This window comes from Delphinus delphis, chromosome 20 (genome assembly GCF_949987515.2).
Source record: "Delphinus delphis chromosome 20, mDelDel1.2, whole genome shotgun sequence".
Taxonomy (NCBI): Eukaryota; Metazoa; Chordata; class Mammalia; order Artiodactyla; family Delphinidae; genus Delphinus; species Delphinus delphis.
The window spans coordinates 33,035,897-33,049,573 of record NC_082702.1 but is presented as its reverse complement, the minus strand read 5'-3'; the positions used below and the strand labels follow the sequence as shown (position 1 = coordinate 33,049,573).

Here is a 13,677-nt window from a genome sequence, read left to right as displayed (position 1 = left end):
TCGGCAATAAAAAGGAATAAAGTACTAATATATGCTTCAACATGGATGAACCTTGAAAACAGCTCATTCAGAGCACAAAGTAGATTAGTGGTTGCCAGGGGCCTGGGGGAGGGATGAATGGAGAGTGCCTGCTAATGGTTACACGGTTTGGGGGGGAGTGATAACAATGTTCTGATATTAGATAGTGGCAATGATTGCAAAACTCTGAATATACTAAAAACCACCGTATTGGGCACTGAAAGTATAAATTTTTTGGTAAAATTCATAAATCTCAATAAAGCTGTTATTTATGTTTTAAAAAACCTGCAACACCTCAGATGTCCTTCAAAAGTGATTAGTTGCACAAACTGCAGATACCATGGAATATTGTTACTCAGTAATAAATAAAACATACACACACGGCATGAGTCTCTGGGAAATTATGCTTCTGCTGAGTAAAAATAGCCAATCCTAAAAAGTTGCAGACTGTATGATTCCTTTTATATAACATGCTTTGAAATGACAGACTTTTAGAAATGGAGAACAGATTAGTGATTGCGAGGAGTTACAGAAGGGGGGCCTTGCTGGAGGGAGGTGAGTGTGGTTATAAAAGGGTAACAGGAGGGATCCTTGTGGTGATGGAAATGTTCAGAATCTTGAATGTGGTGTAAACCCTACACATGATTAAGTTGTACAGAACTAAATACAAACTAAAAAATGACTATAAATATAACTGAGGAAATCTGAACATGATCTGTGGATTGTGTCAATGTCAGTATCCTGGTTGTGATATTGTACGATAGTTCTGCAAAATGTCACCATTGAGGGAAACTGGGTAAACAGTACACAGGACCTCACCAGCAAGGACCTTTGATGCACGGAGAGGATATAACATAGATGAAGATATTGGAATGCCAAAGATTATGTGACAGCCTGCAAGTGGCACACAGCCACAAACAGAAGCCAGGGCTTTGGACACCCATTCCTTCATTCAACAAATATTTATGTGAGTGACACCAATGCCTCAGATCCCCAGTTGTAGAATCTAGGCCCTAGGGTTATAGCCATGAACAACCCTCAGGCCAGCCACAGCTCAAGGAGGTACAAATGACCCCTCGCTGTCCCTAGTGAAAAAGTCCAGGGTCACTGGCTGTGGGTGTGAACGTAAGAAGGGAGACAAAGGAGGATAATAAGGCCAAATAGCTCTGGCCCACAGCATCCGTACTGGCAAAGACACCAAACCTCCTAATGCTCTTGCTAGGAGGCAGGAGGTGCGGCTTGGCCAAGAGGCCAGGACTAAAGTAACAGGATAAACACGGGCGGGCTGGGGGGCCGAGGCTGGTTTGGGGCAATGCGGTTGGGTTGAGGATTAGAGAGCTGGTGTCCAAGACTAACGCCTGCCGAAAACTACAGCTCCCAGTGTGCCCCGCGGTCCGCCCCAGCGGTCATGTGACCGCTGCTCACGTGTCTCCGCAGCCGGCCCGGGCTCAAAGCACCGCAGGTAAGTGAAAGGAGGTACAGGTTGGTGGAGGTGGAAACGTTAGGTCCCTGGGTCCCCAGGGCCGCCACCGCGGCAGAGCCCTACCCACTCCCTACAGGACTCTGTAGCCCGGCGTCCTCCGCCCCACACCCGCCTTCGGTCGGCCGGCCCTTGCCGCGCCTTAGCCCGGCCTGTCCCCACCTAGTCTCCACCTAATCAGTCCTAGGCCCGGATCGAAAGCCGGAGCCCGTCCCCAGTTTACCTCACAGCAGCCCACTCTCCTCGCTTCAGGCCTGAGGATCGCCCGCACCCCCCGCCCTGGGTGCGCCCTGGCCCACCTTCCAATGCAGCTCACCCCTTGTATTTCTGGGATCCAGCCCCAGGCTGGCCTGGGAACCTGCTCCGGTTGGGATCTGAGGGGCCTACTGCAGTGGTTACAGCTCTGGCCTGAGCGTGTGGGCATCAGGGTTCTAGTTCTGGCTCTGCCGACGAGCCGCTGTGACATTAGTCTAGCCTCTTTCCGTCCGTGGGCCTGTTTCCCTGAGCTGCTGCTCCACTCCGTGAGTTAGAGCGCCTCAGTTCCCTTCACTCTGCTGGCCCGCACAGAAACAGCTGACTCTTTCTCTGCTGACAAATTTTGGGTAGAGTTTGAGAAAGAAGAAACTGAGGGCAGAGAGGGAAGTGAGGAGAATCAGATCCCAGATCTTTGGGGAGAAGGAGCTGTAAGGAGCAGCTGTCCCTCCACCAAAGCTGGAGGGGTGGAAAAAGCAGGTAAGCTGGGGACCATGGAGCCAGAGTAGTTTGAGGGGAGCGGGGCTGAGAGATTTCAGACCAGTGCAGAGACCTCTGTGTCCGGGATGTGAGCAGGGTGGAGGACAAGGTCTCACCGCTCAAGCAGCGCTAACTTTGCAAGGCTGTCTCTGGAGCTACGCTGGAAACTTGGGAGACCAAAACTGCCTCCACTGCTCATCGCTTTGATTTTTTGCCGAGTTGCTGGCTGGGTGGGTGGCAGGTTGCACAAGAGGAAGCCCTGTGGCAGCTGACTGATCTTTCTGGACTTGGAGCCAGCAGGGAGACATTTCCCCTGGAGCTGTGTCCCTTGGTTGCAGGCTTGGTGACAGATGTCTGGGAGCACCCAAACTCCCCCTTTTCTCTCTAATGAGTTTAAGGCTCCCAACTTTGTTCAGCCATCACAGGAGGAGCAATGGCAAGCATCTGACTACCCAAGAGGCCTTGCTAGCCATTCTAAACCCCCCAGTGTGCTGGGGACATTGGAGGGGATGTCCCTGTGATGGGCAGTGGTTAGGTCAGGCATGTGGGGAGAAAAGTAAGAATTGGCCTCAATTTTGAAGGGCTTTGAAAGCTCCACAGAATTTAGACTCTGGAGGGAGGTATGCTGGGCTGTAAGACATTGAAATACCCACAGTTCTGGGTGGGGATTGTTCTTGCGACCCTGTGGTGTAGAAACAAATGAGGAAGCCAGACAGATCTGGATCTAAATCCTGCTTTGCAACTTGCTACTTTGTGACCCTGGATGAGTGATCTGATCTCTCTGAACCTTATGACCACTGTCATAAGGAATGAATGAGATAAGATATGTCCATGACACTCCTGCCCGATGCATGGCCTCTAGTGCTGACATATCAGTACCCCTCTCTTCTGTGTTTGTGTCTTATTTACCTGATAGGTCTGTAGGCCTGAAGCAGGCAGGAATTACATCTGACACATTTCTGTCTCTGCCATCACACTGTGGCACCCAACGCAGTCTTCTGCACAGCGGCACACCCGGGTTTGGATCTCAGCCATCTGATCCTGGGAAAGTTGTTTCACCTTTCTGTGTCTCTTGGGATAACAGTAGTATCTGCCTTTCCCATCTAGGTTGAGGAGAGCCAGAGCCCACAGGCCTCCTAGGATAACAGCCCCAAACAGGCTGGTGGCACCCTCCAGCTGAAGGTGTTCTCTCAGCTCCCCAGGGCATGTGGTCGTGAGACAGAACCCACAGACCCTGCAGGAACAGGACTCCCAGGGCCATGGCCCAGGTCAGCATCAACAGTGACCTTGGTGAGTGGGGCTTAAGCACAGACTCCGGGGAGCGTGCCCGTCTGCTGCAGAGTCCCTCTGTGGACATAGCCCCCAAGAGTGAGGGGGAGGCCCCTCCTGGGGGTCTGGGCAGAGGCACCACTTCCACACTTGGAGCCATCTTCATCGTTGTCAATGCCTGCCTGGGCGCAGGGCTGCTCAACTTCCCAGCAGCCTTCAGCACTGCCGGGGGAGTGGCAGCTGGCATCACGCTGCAGATGGTGAGTGAGCGGGCCTGGCGGGCAAAGGTGCAGTTCTAGTGGTGGGTCTGGGCTCTTCACCTCCAAAGGGACGCTCTGGATCAGGAGTGGTCAGTTGGAGACACATGCTACCACTCTCCCCTCCATCACACATGGCAGACATTACTAATCTATTCCAGCATTCTTTCCTTTGAGCCCAGATGAGGCTTCAAAAGCCTTCCCAGCTATCAGGGAAGTTTGGACATCGACTGCATATTTAATAATTTCATGGTTACGTTTAAAAAGCAGGCCCATACCTTAGAGCCGTGCTGAAATATTTACTGATGAAATGATATGATAGCTCGTATTTTCTTCAAAATAATCCAGAGTGGGAGAGGGAATAGATGAAACAAGATTGGCTGTAAATTGATGATTTTTGAATTTGAGTGATGGGTACATAGGGGTCCATTATACTATTCTGTCTACCTTTGTGTATGTTTGAAATTTTCCTCAAAACTTCTTGTTTTTAAAGAAAATCTCAACTCCAGTAATCCATTAAAATTGCCCTGCAAGATAAGGCTAATTTGCCAGATGGGCATTGGGCACCGGGCCAGTAAATGCTGAGCAAGACCAGGCTGCTCTTTGCTGCCAGGCCTTTCCCACACCCTCTTGCTATGCCCCTACCCGCAGGCCATGCTGGTTTTCATCATCAGTGGCCTCGTCATCCTGGCCTACTGCTCCCAGGCCAGCAATGAGAGGACCTACCAGGAGGTGGTGTGGGCTGTGTGTGGCAAGCTGACAGGCGTGCTTTGTGAGGTGGCCATTGCCACCTACACCTTCGGGACCTGCATCGCCTTCCTCATCATCATCGGGGACCAGCAGGACAAGAGTGAGGTCCCCCCTCAGTACCCCCCCCCCAGCCCTGGGGGTCATGCGGTGGGTGGGAAAGAGCATGGAACACCTGCCCAAGGCCTGGCCTGGGCCCGGCATTCATCTGGGAGTCCTCCCTCCTGGCTGCTGGGCCCATTAGACAGATGGAGGTCCCAGCAGAGGTGGAGGACCACACCCTGCAGTAGCCTGGCATCACCTTCCCTCCTTCCTCCCTGTGCAGTTATAGCTGTGATGGCAAAGGAGCCTGAGGGGGCCGGCGGCAGCCCCTGGTACACAGACCGCAAGTTCACCATCAGCCTCACTGCCTTCCTCTTCATCCTGCCCCTTTCCATCCCCAGGGAGATCGGCTTCCAGAAATATGCCAGGTTCGGAGGCCCCACCCCAGCCTGTGCTGGACAGCAGCTCTGATCACAGGCAGCTGGAGACCCGAGGGCTGCAGGGGAACCCCTCTGCTCCATGCCACCTCATCTCCTGGGGCAGCAAGAGTGGGCAAGGCAGGGTAGACCGGGGCTTGCAGGGGTTCCGGCATAAGACCTTCCTTTTGTGTCAGCAGGAAGGGAGACAGTGGCTCTTTGTATCAGTGAGAGATTCAGTTCCAAATGTCCTTGTCGAAGAAGGGATGCATGATAATCATGTGTGAAGGCCGTCTCCTAGCCTGGGCCTTGTCTTTCCCACGGAGGATGGGACTCTTGATCATTTGGGATTGTCAGCCTGGCAGCATTTTCCATGCAGCTTGGTATGAAGGGAAGGGACTAGCTTCCTGGCTCAGAGTCTGAAAAGCTGTGGGATTCTAAGCTGTTTCCTGTGATCCTTTATCGAAGGGGTCACACTCAGTGTCTCCAAGGTTTCCTTTAATGTTGACTTCCCAGTATTTGTGCCTTCAACCCTCCAGCATCTCCTACTTCTCAAAGGCCCTGCTTGCACCTCTCGCCAAGTCTGGGCTGCTCTGATTGAAGTAGCAGATGTGCTTTGAAGCCCAGCCCCCTGCTGTGGTCTCTGAGCCATGGAGCTGAACCACCTCATTTGCCAGTGGCCACAAGTGTCAGTCTGGTCCCCTCCTGGCTTCCTAAATGTGGCTTGTTTCTCTGAAACTTATGTCTCATGCGTTTCTTGAGTCTTTGTTTGGGATAGTCTCCCAGTTGGTTCATTAGACACTTGTGGTCACTAAAGTTAAGGGTGGATGTCCCTGGGGATGGAATGAGAGAAAAGGCAGCTGGGGATAGGGGGGAAGAAGCTTAATCTATCCTTCCTGGCAGCTTCCTGAGCGTCGTGGGCACCTGGTATGTCACTGCCATCGTTATCATCAAATACATCTGGCCTGATAAAGAGATGACCCCAGCGGACATCCTGAACAGGTGGGTGAGGGCCCCGGGGAGACACATGGGGTAGAAGCTGCCACTCGGGCCCCAGGAGGTGCTGGGTCAGGCATCAAAAAGCCACACAGGTGCTCTTCCCAAGGCTCATTATTGAGCCTTGGGGCTTGACTCATTGGTCATTTTAGGAAGGAGGCAAGAGGTCCTGATCTCTTTTTGCTGGAGAGAAGAGTGACAGCCGGAGATGAGGGAGACTTTGCCACTAATGTCCAACAGATGAGCCAATGTGAGACTAGGCCTCAGGTTATGGAAGCTGCCAAGGTGGAATTGCACATCTGTTTCAACATGTGCTTATCTGTAATATCTGTATCTTCCACGTGAGGATGAATCCATTTTCTTAATTAAAAAAAAAAAAAAGTTTCCTTTTTCTTGAAAGGAACAAATCAGAGAAGCAAAAGCCCAAGTGCAAGAGCCAAAAGTTCTGGATTTTGGTCCCAGGAGGGCCTTCCAGAGCCTCAGTTTACTGACCTGTAAATGGAGATGTGTCCTCTCCCAGTCCCCAGACTTCTGTGGGTTGAATGTGTGCATGCTGGCTGGTGGAGGCCGTGGGGGGCTGAATGAAGAGTAAGAGCATGGCAGCGGTTGGTGACTCTGAGGGGCTCCCGGGCAGCAGCATCTTGTGTGTTTGTCCGCAGGCCAGCTTCCTGGATAGCCGTGTTCAATGCCATGCCCACCATCTGCTTCGGATTTCAGGTGCTAGTTGCAAGGTCCCTTTCGTCCCCTTAGCTCACTCCCCATCCTGGGATGGAATCCACGTTTCAGGCAGGATGGGGGAGTCCTGGAAGGAAGGACGGAGTGGGGGCCCCAGGACTTGCCCCTTATCCTTGGGGGTGAGGTCACTTGCCCACCATGACCCTGCCCTTCACCCTGACAGTGCCACGTGAGCAGTGTTCCCGTCTTCAACAGCATGCGGCGGCCTGAGGTGAAGACCTGGGGTGGGGTGGTGACGGCCGCCATGGTCATAGCCCTCGCTGTCTACATGGGCACAGGTGAGTGCTCCCCTCCGAGGGCAGGGCTTAGAGGGCTCCCACTTTCCCTCTTTGTCCCCGAGTCGTCTGGCCCAGGATTTCCTGGGGACAGCCCTGCACTCCCAACACGTCAAACACTTCTGTAGGCACTGGCTTGAACTTGGGCCACCCTGGGCCTCCTCCTGCCCAAATGAGAAAGATGTACGCATGCATTCATTCAGCAGCTCTCAGTGGGTGCCTAGTAAGTCCCAGGAACTTTCTCAGCGTGGGGGATGGCATGGAGATAGATAGACCCGGTCCTGCCCTCATGGAATTGACAATCTAGTCGGAGAGAGAGTCTTACAGGAGCAAGTCAGTCAGGAATCAGTAAGGAAATCCAGACAGTGGTGAGTGCCATGGTAACAGGGAAACAGGAAGCTGTGAGTGGGACTGAGTGGGGTTGGCTTTGGTGGGTAGGTCACAGGTGGCTCCTCTCTGAGGAGGTGGCAATTGGGGAAGGCCAAATCATGAGAAGGAGCTAGAATCTGAAGAGCTGGGGGAAAAGCATTCCAGACAGACGAACCAGAAAACGCCAAGTCCCTGAGGCCGGGGCAGAAGAAGGTCTGCATAGCTGGAGTGGAGCGAGTTGAGGGTGGGTGGCGGGCAGCACGGCCAGACAGGGAACACAGCCAGATCCCTGAGGACTGTTGGGAGGCAGAGAGGAAGCGCTTCAGCAGGGGCGTGGCTTGGGGACACCCGGCTCTGGGTGTTGTGTAGAAAATGGTTTGGGTGAGGGAGCAGTGCTGGGAGACCACAAAGAATGGCCCTGTGATTCCTTCCACAGATGGTTCTCAGGACCAGCACTGTTCTAGTTTCTGAAGACACAGCAGGAACAAGGGTGGCAAATAGGCAGAGTCCCGTTCTCCTGGGGCGACAGACAATAAACGAGTAAAAAAAAAAAAAAAAGTTCCAAGAGAGAGGAGTGCTCTGAAGAACACAGAACAGGGTGGTGTGAGGGAGTGCCTGGGGGCAGGGGTTATTGTGGACGGGCTGGGTGGGGAAGCATTCTGAGGAGGGGACAACGGAGCTGACACCTGAATGATGAGGAGATGGGCAGACAACGTTAATGCGGAAGCTCTGAGACAGGAACTGCTGGGTGAGTTCAAGATCAGAAAGGTGACGGTGTGGGGGCGGGAGATGTGAGAAGTCAGGGAGGGAGGCTTCTGATCCCAGCCTCGACACCCCTCTGAGCTTCAGTCTTAGCCTCCAGAGCTGCTCCGTCATCTCCCCACCTGCTGCTGGACCCAGCGGTGAACGGTCCATGGCCCTAACCCTCCGAGGGTCGCCTAGACCCAGCCCTCTTGTCCCTGCCCTCAGGCATCTGTGGCTTCCTGACCTTTGGAGCTGCTGTGGACCCCGATGTGCTCCTGTCCTACCCGTCGGAGGACATGGCTGTGGCCGTCGCCCGTGCCTTCATCATCCTGAGCGTGCTAACCTCCTACCCCATCCTGCACTTCTGTGGGCGGTGAGTCCCCTCTCCACCCCACCGGGGTGCTCCCTTTCACCAGGGCCTCTGAAAGCCCTTTGAACATGGGCCTTGTGTAGAATCCATTTTATAGAAGGAGAACCGGAAGCCTAGAGGAAAGAGTCAGTGCCTCGCATGACCCTGCAAGTACTCCCAGCCGGGTCTTTGGGGGTCCCCTTTGTCCCAGAGTCACCAAAACATTCTGTGAGTCCTCTGAGAACCTCTAGTCCAGATCCTTTCCTGAACACCCTGCTTTCTGGGTACCCCAGACCCTTCCTTTTCAGGAGACTAGTAGTATATGTTCCCATGGGGTGTGCTAGTCCTGGGCCAGGCAAGGCGCTAAGCCGTTCCCATTCACCATCCCGTCCGGTCCCCACGGCAACCCTGAGAAGAGTGCTGCTAGGCCCATTTCAAAGAAGAGGAAACTGAGGCCCAGGGGTTAGAGGCTTACCTACAATCCACCCAGTCGGGGGTCTGGCTCCATGGCTGGAGGTGGGGAGCTGTTAGCAGGGGCGCCTCTGAGCCGCTCTCTGTGTGGGCAGGGCGGTGGTCGAAGGCCTGTGGCTGCGCTACCAGGGGATGCCGGTGGAGGAGGACGTGGGGCGGGAGCGGCGGCGGCGAGTACTGCAGACGCTGGTCTGGTTCCTGCTTACCCTGCTGCTGGCGCTCTTCATCCCTGACATCGGCAAGGTCATCTCGGTCATTGGAGGGCTGGCCGCCTGCTTCATCTTCGTCTTCCCAGGTGTGGACCCCTGGCATCCCCGCAGCACTCTCTCCCAGGGCCTCCTGGCCTGAGCGCGTCACCTCCCGGATTATTGATCACCCACTTCAGGCTCTGGTGTGTTTAAACGTTATCTCCTTCAAAGAAGATGTAGTTGTCATCTCCATTTCACTGGTGAGGAGGTGTGAGGATCAGAGAGGGTAACAAGCTTGCCTAGAGGTTAACAAACTCAGCTAAAGACTAATAGAAGCTTTTCAAACCCAAGTCTGTCTAGGTCCACAGCCTATACTCTTAACTCTTCATTCAGGTACCTGTTACTCCCCGACTATCAGGGATCTGGGTGGGTCAGCCCATGACGGGGTAATTAGGGTCTGGTGGTGGCACCGTGACACGGGTCGGGAGACCTGAGTTTCAGACACGATCTGCCACCAGATCCCTGGGCAACTGTCCTATCTGCCCAGTCATGAGTTCTGCCTGTACCCAGCTTACTTCTCTCTAGGAGGCCACCTGGAAATCCCTTGCCACTTTGCTTGGAGCAGGGGGGACACATCTGCTCAGAAGTGCACTGGGAAGGGCCCTGCGATGTAGACACCACTGAGTCACCTCCCTGTGCTGCCCCTTTAGCTCTGGGGCTTGCATGCAGCCCAAGGGGTGCCTGGCAGGTGCTGGCTCCTCCTGGGAGACCAGATGCCAGGTCTCCAGCTGGGTGCAGAGTGGAGACAGAGGCGGAATGTGTGGAGGAGTAAACACAGGCCTTTCTCCACCCACCATCACTGCCTCCTGGCAAAGGGGGAGGCTGGACTGCTGGGTGGAGGGGGGGGGTGCCCACCCAAGCTCCCAGGGCCACCTCTTCTCTTCTAGGGCTGTGCCTCATTCAAGCCAAACTCTCTGAGATGGAGGAAGTCAAGCCAGCCAGGTAAAGCAGGGTCCGGCCCGTGGTCCTCTCAGGGAGGTACTGGATGGGGGGTGGCCTTTAAATGGATAGGAGTCAGGAGACTTGTGTACTTGGAAAAACTTTTTAAATACTTCTTTTAAAATGTGTAACATGTTAGTTGTAAGAGTTCAAATACTACTGAGGATTTGTTTTTAATTTTTTAATTTAATTTTATTTTTTTATACAGCAGGTTCTTAGTAGTCATCAACTACTGAGGATTTTAGAGAAAAAAATGGAAGTCCCTCTTACCCCACAGCCCGCTCCCCACCGCTCCCTTCTCCCGAGAGAGCTCCATGAGATCAGCACAGCCTGTGCCCTTGTAGACTGTTTGTGTGTGTGCACATGTGTCTGTGTACACAAAGCTATGCACACGTATACACAAACACATGGGGTTTTGTGTCCGGTTAGGTTTTTTCAAAAATGGTTTCATGCCAGACACACTTTTGTGCTACTTGCTTTTTTCGCTTAACCACGTATTTTGGAGATCATTCTATGTCCACACAAGAAGATCTACTGCTTCCTTTTTCCATGGCCGTAGAATATTTTGCTGTTTGAATGTGTCCTGAATGTGAACACACTTCTGCATGTACACCTTGGCACAGCTGTTCGAGGATCTCAGTAGCATCGATTCTTAGAAGGAAGTTGCTCCATCATAAGGCACGCTCATTTTTACTCTGGCACACGGGTTCAAATTACCCTCCAAAAAGGCAGCACCAGTCAGAGTCCCAGAAGCAGTGAATGAAAGTGCCCTGTTCCCCACACCCCTGCCAGGACTGTATATAGCAGCCTTTTCAATATTTGTTAGTCTAATGGATACAAAACACTACATGTTTAAAAAATTAACCATTTTTACCATTTTAAAGTGTTCAGTTCAGTGATATTAAGTTCACTCATATTTTTGTGTAACCATCCCCACCATCTACCTCCAGAACTTTTTCATCATCCTAAACTGAAATTCTGTACCCATTAAACAATAATTCCCCATTCCCTCTCCCCTCGCCGCCACCATTCTACTTTTTGTCTGTGTGAATTTGACTCTTCTAGGTACCTCATGTAACTGGAATTACACAGTATTTATCTTTTTGTACCTGGCTTCTTTCACTTAGCATAATGTCCTCAAGGTCCATCTATGTTGTAGCAGCCTTTTTAAGGCTGAATAATATTCCATTGTGTGTATAGGCCACATTTTGCAAAACACTGCATTCTTTTAATACGTGCATGTCCCTGAATGGTAGAGAAGTTATGACCAGGTTGCATGCTTTTAAAAAAATATATTGTGCAAGTAATACTCATTGATTATAGAAAACTTTAAAAATACAGACAAGTCTAAAGAAGAAAATAATAATCACCTTTAATATCCAGATATAACCAGGAAATTTCTTGGCGGTCCAGTGCTAGGACTCTGTGCTTTCACTGCTGAGGGCATGGGTTCAATCCCTGGTCAGGGAATTAAGATCCCACAAGCCAGGCGGGCAAAAAAAGGAAAAAAAGAAAGAAAAAATTCCAGTTGTAACCCTGTAGCTATTTTTGATACATATCTTTGCAGATGTCTCCTTTTTTTATTTATTTTTTTAATGAAATGGATCACTCCATGTGACCTGCTTTTTCCTGACCATCTTTCCATCAGGAGATATGCATTCTTTTTTTTTTTTTTAATATTTATTTATTTGGCTGTCCCAGGTCTTAGTTGCAGCACGTGGGATCTTCCATTATGGCATGTGGGATCTTCTAGTTGTGGCATGCAGCATCTTTAGTTGTGGCACGCGGGGGTCTTTAGTTGCAGCATGCGAACTCTTAGTTGCGGCATGTGGGATCTAGTTCCCTGATCAGGGATGGAATCCGGGCCCCCTGCCTTGGGAGCTCGGAGTCTTAGCCACTGGACCACCAGGGAAGTCCCAGGAGACATGATTCTAATTCTGGTCCTGCCCTTGGTGTGCTGTGACCAGTCAGTTAATCCCATTAGGTCTTGGCCTCTTTACCCATGGTCTAGGGATCATACACCCAGCCCCATAAACTGTTGTATGAAAGTCGTTGAGAAGTAGGAAGTGCTCTTCCCACAGGAGAAGTGGTATAAGTAATTAGAGTAATTAACTGATATATATATATATATATATATATATATATATATATATATGGAAGTTGGCAAATTCACAAGTGGATCGACTGACCAGGCCCTCTCTCACCCTCTGCTCTACAGCTGGTGGGCGATGGTCAGTTACGGAGTCCTCTTGGTCACCCTGGGAGCCTTCATCTTCGGCCAGACCACAGCCAACGCCATTTTTGTGGATCTCTTGGCATAACCAGTGCCTCCCAGGGAATTCTTGGCCTTTGCCATTGGACCCTGGAACCCATCTCGTAGAGCTTCAGGACCACCCTGAGTCCGGCATCATTCCCCTCTACTGGTGGGATGACATCTGGACATCCTTTTCCAGGGACAGTTCTGGGGTGAAATCAGGCCCCACAACCCTGGACAGCTCAAACCCAGCTCCCTTCCTGCCCCTGCATCCTGGCAGTGCCATGGATGGTAGGAGGAGGTCTCGTGTCACAGAAGAACCTTCCCCCCTCTTCCACCTCTCAATTTCTCCATGCCTGGAAGCCACGGGTGAAGAGAGTCGGTGGGTCTCCGAAGGAACAACTCAGCCTGACTTCCCTCTGGAGAAAGAGTGTGGACCAAGGGCTGCCATCCTCCACAGAGAAGCCTGCCCTGGGTAGGGGCTGTGCTCATTACCCCGGGGCTCAGTGCCTGTTCCAGTCTGTCGGCAGCCCAGCCAGCAGTGGCTTCCTCCGGCAAGTTCCAAAGGTAGCACTGAAATCATACAGGTGCGCCGAGGCAGGCAGATGGATGCCTTGTCCACTGCCTCCTGGGCCTGCGGTGAGCCTGAGAGCCCTCTTGCCCATGGCTGGTTGGCATTTCCCAAGCCTTTTGGGGCCTCACCCTGTCTTCTTACCCAGACCTGATGGTCCAGGCATCCCTCTGCTCCTCCATCCCCAGACATCACCAAGTCTAATGTTTACAAACGGTGCCAGCCCGGCTCTGAGCCAGGGGCCAGGGGCCGTCCCGTGCCACGGTGCTGTGAGTACTCCTCCCTTAGCTTTCCCCAAGGCCGGAGTGTGCTTTTCTCTCTCAGATTCCTGATGGGTCCCTCTTTTCAGAGGCACAAGGGTGGGTGAGGGAGCAAGCTGGGAACTCCATGCAGGCTGGGCTGGTGAGGATCAAGGTGAACCTGTCTGGCATCTTCACTTTGAATGGCTGCTTCTCTTCTCCCTGCCCTGCACGTCCCCCCTTCCCTGCCAACCCAGCCTGGTACCCTGGAGACAAGAAAGGCAGCTGGGTGGCCACTGACTAGGCAACATCTGAGTGTAGTCACGCCAGCCTACAAGTTTCCCTTTCAGTCTGGATCTTGTCTGCTCCTGTCCCCCATCACCTCTTCGCCACCACCCCATTTTTCTATGTAGCTCAGTCTCTCCTGTTCACATAAGTATGGGGGTGGGGGTGGACCAAACCCTCTCTCGTCCACTTCCTCAGCTCCACAGGTCTACCAGGTCTGGCCTCGGCGGCCTGTCGATCA

At 52.4% G+C, this 13,677-nt stretch overlaps 1 protein-coding gene and 1 long non-coding RNA gene across 3 annotated transcripts in view; one reads left to right on the top strand and one right to left on the bottom strand.

Moving 5' to 3' along the window:
- The first annotated feature begins 1,452 nt into the window (after positions 1 to 1,452).
- SLC38A7 (solute carrier family 38 member 7) lies at positions 1,453 to 12,545 on the top strand. Of its 2 annotated transcripts, none has more exons than XM_060000585.2 (11): positions 1,453 to 1,480; positions 3,338 to 3,759; positions 4,408 to 4,606; positions 4,829 to 4,973; positions 5,865 to 5,963; positions 6,617 to 6,674; positions 6,856 to 6,970; positions 8,306 to 8,453; positions 8,996 to 9,195; positions 10,036 to 10,090; positions 12,306 to 12,545. In XM_060000585.2, the coding sequence occupies exons 2-11, from the start codon at positions 3,490 to 3,492 to the stop codon at positions 12,406 to 12,408; spliced, it is 1,392 nt and encodes a 463-aa protein (XP_059856568.1). In that variant the 5' UTR covers positions 1,453 to 1,480; positions 3,338 to 3,489; the 3' UTR covers positions 12,409 to 12,545. The 2 variants fall into 2 exon arrangements, with proteins under 2 accessions (XP_059856568.1, XP_059856567.1); XM_060000584.2 differs by lacking the exon at positions 1,453 to 1,480 and adding an exon at positions 2,016 to 2,230.
- Positions 9,219 to 13,677, bottom strand: part of LOC132416954 (uncharacterized) — a 37,879-nt gene continuing 33,420 nt past the window's right edge. Inside the window, exon 3 of the long non-coding RNA XR_009517742.1 lies at positions 9,219 to 9,345. This is a non-coding gene — a long non-coding RNA (uncharacterized lncRNA). The remainder of the gene's footprint in view (positions 9,346 to 13,677) is intronic.

Excerpts from the sequence above, each read along its gene's own strand:
- SLC38A7 (XM_060000585.2), top strand. The coding sequence starts at position 3,490 with ATGGCCCAGGTCAGCATCAACAGTGACCTTGGTGAGTGGGGCTTAAGC. Across the intron at positions 4,607-4,828 it reads CGGGGACCAGCAGGACAAGA|TTATAGCTGTGATGGCAAAG; the intron begins GTGAGGTCCCCC and ends CTCCCTGTGCAG. Across the intron at positions 9,196-10,035 it reads CTTCATCTTCGTCTTCCCAG|GGCTGTGCCTCATTCAAGCC; the intron begins GTGTGGACCCCT and ends CTTCTCTTCTAG.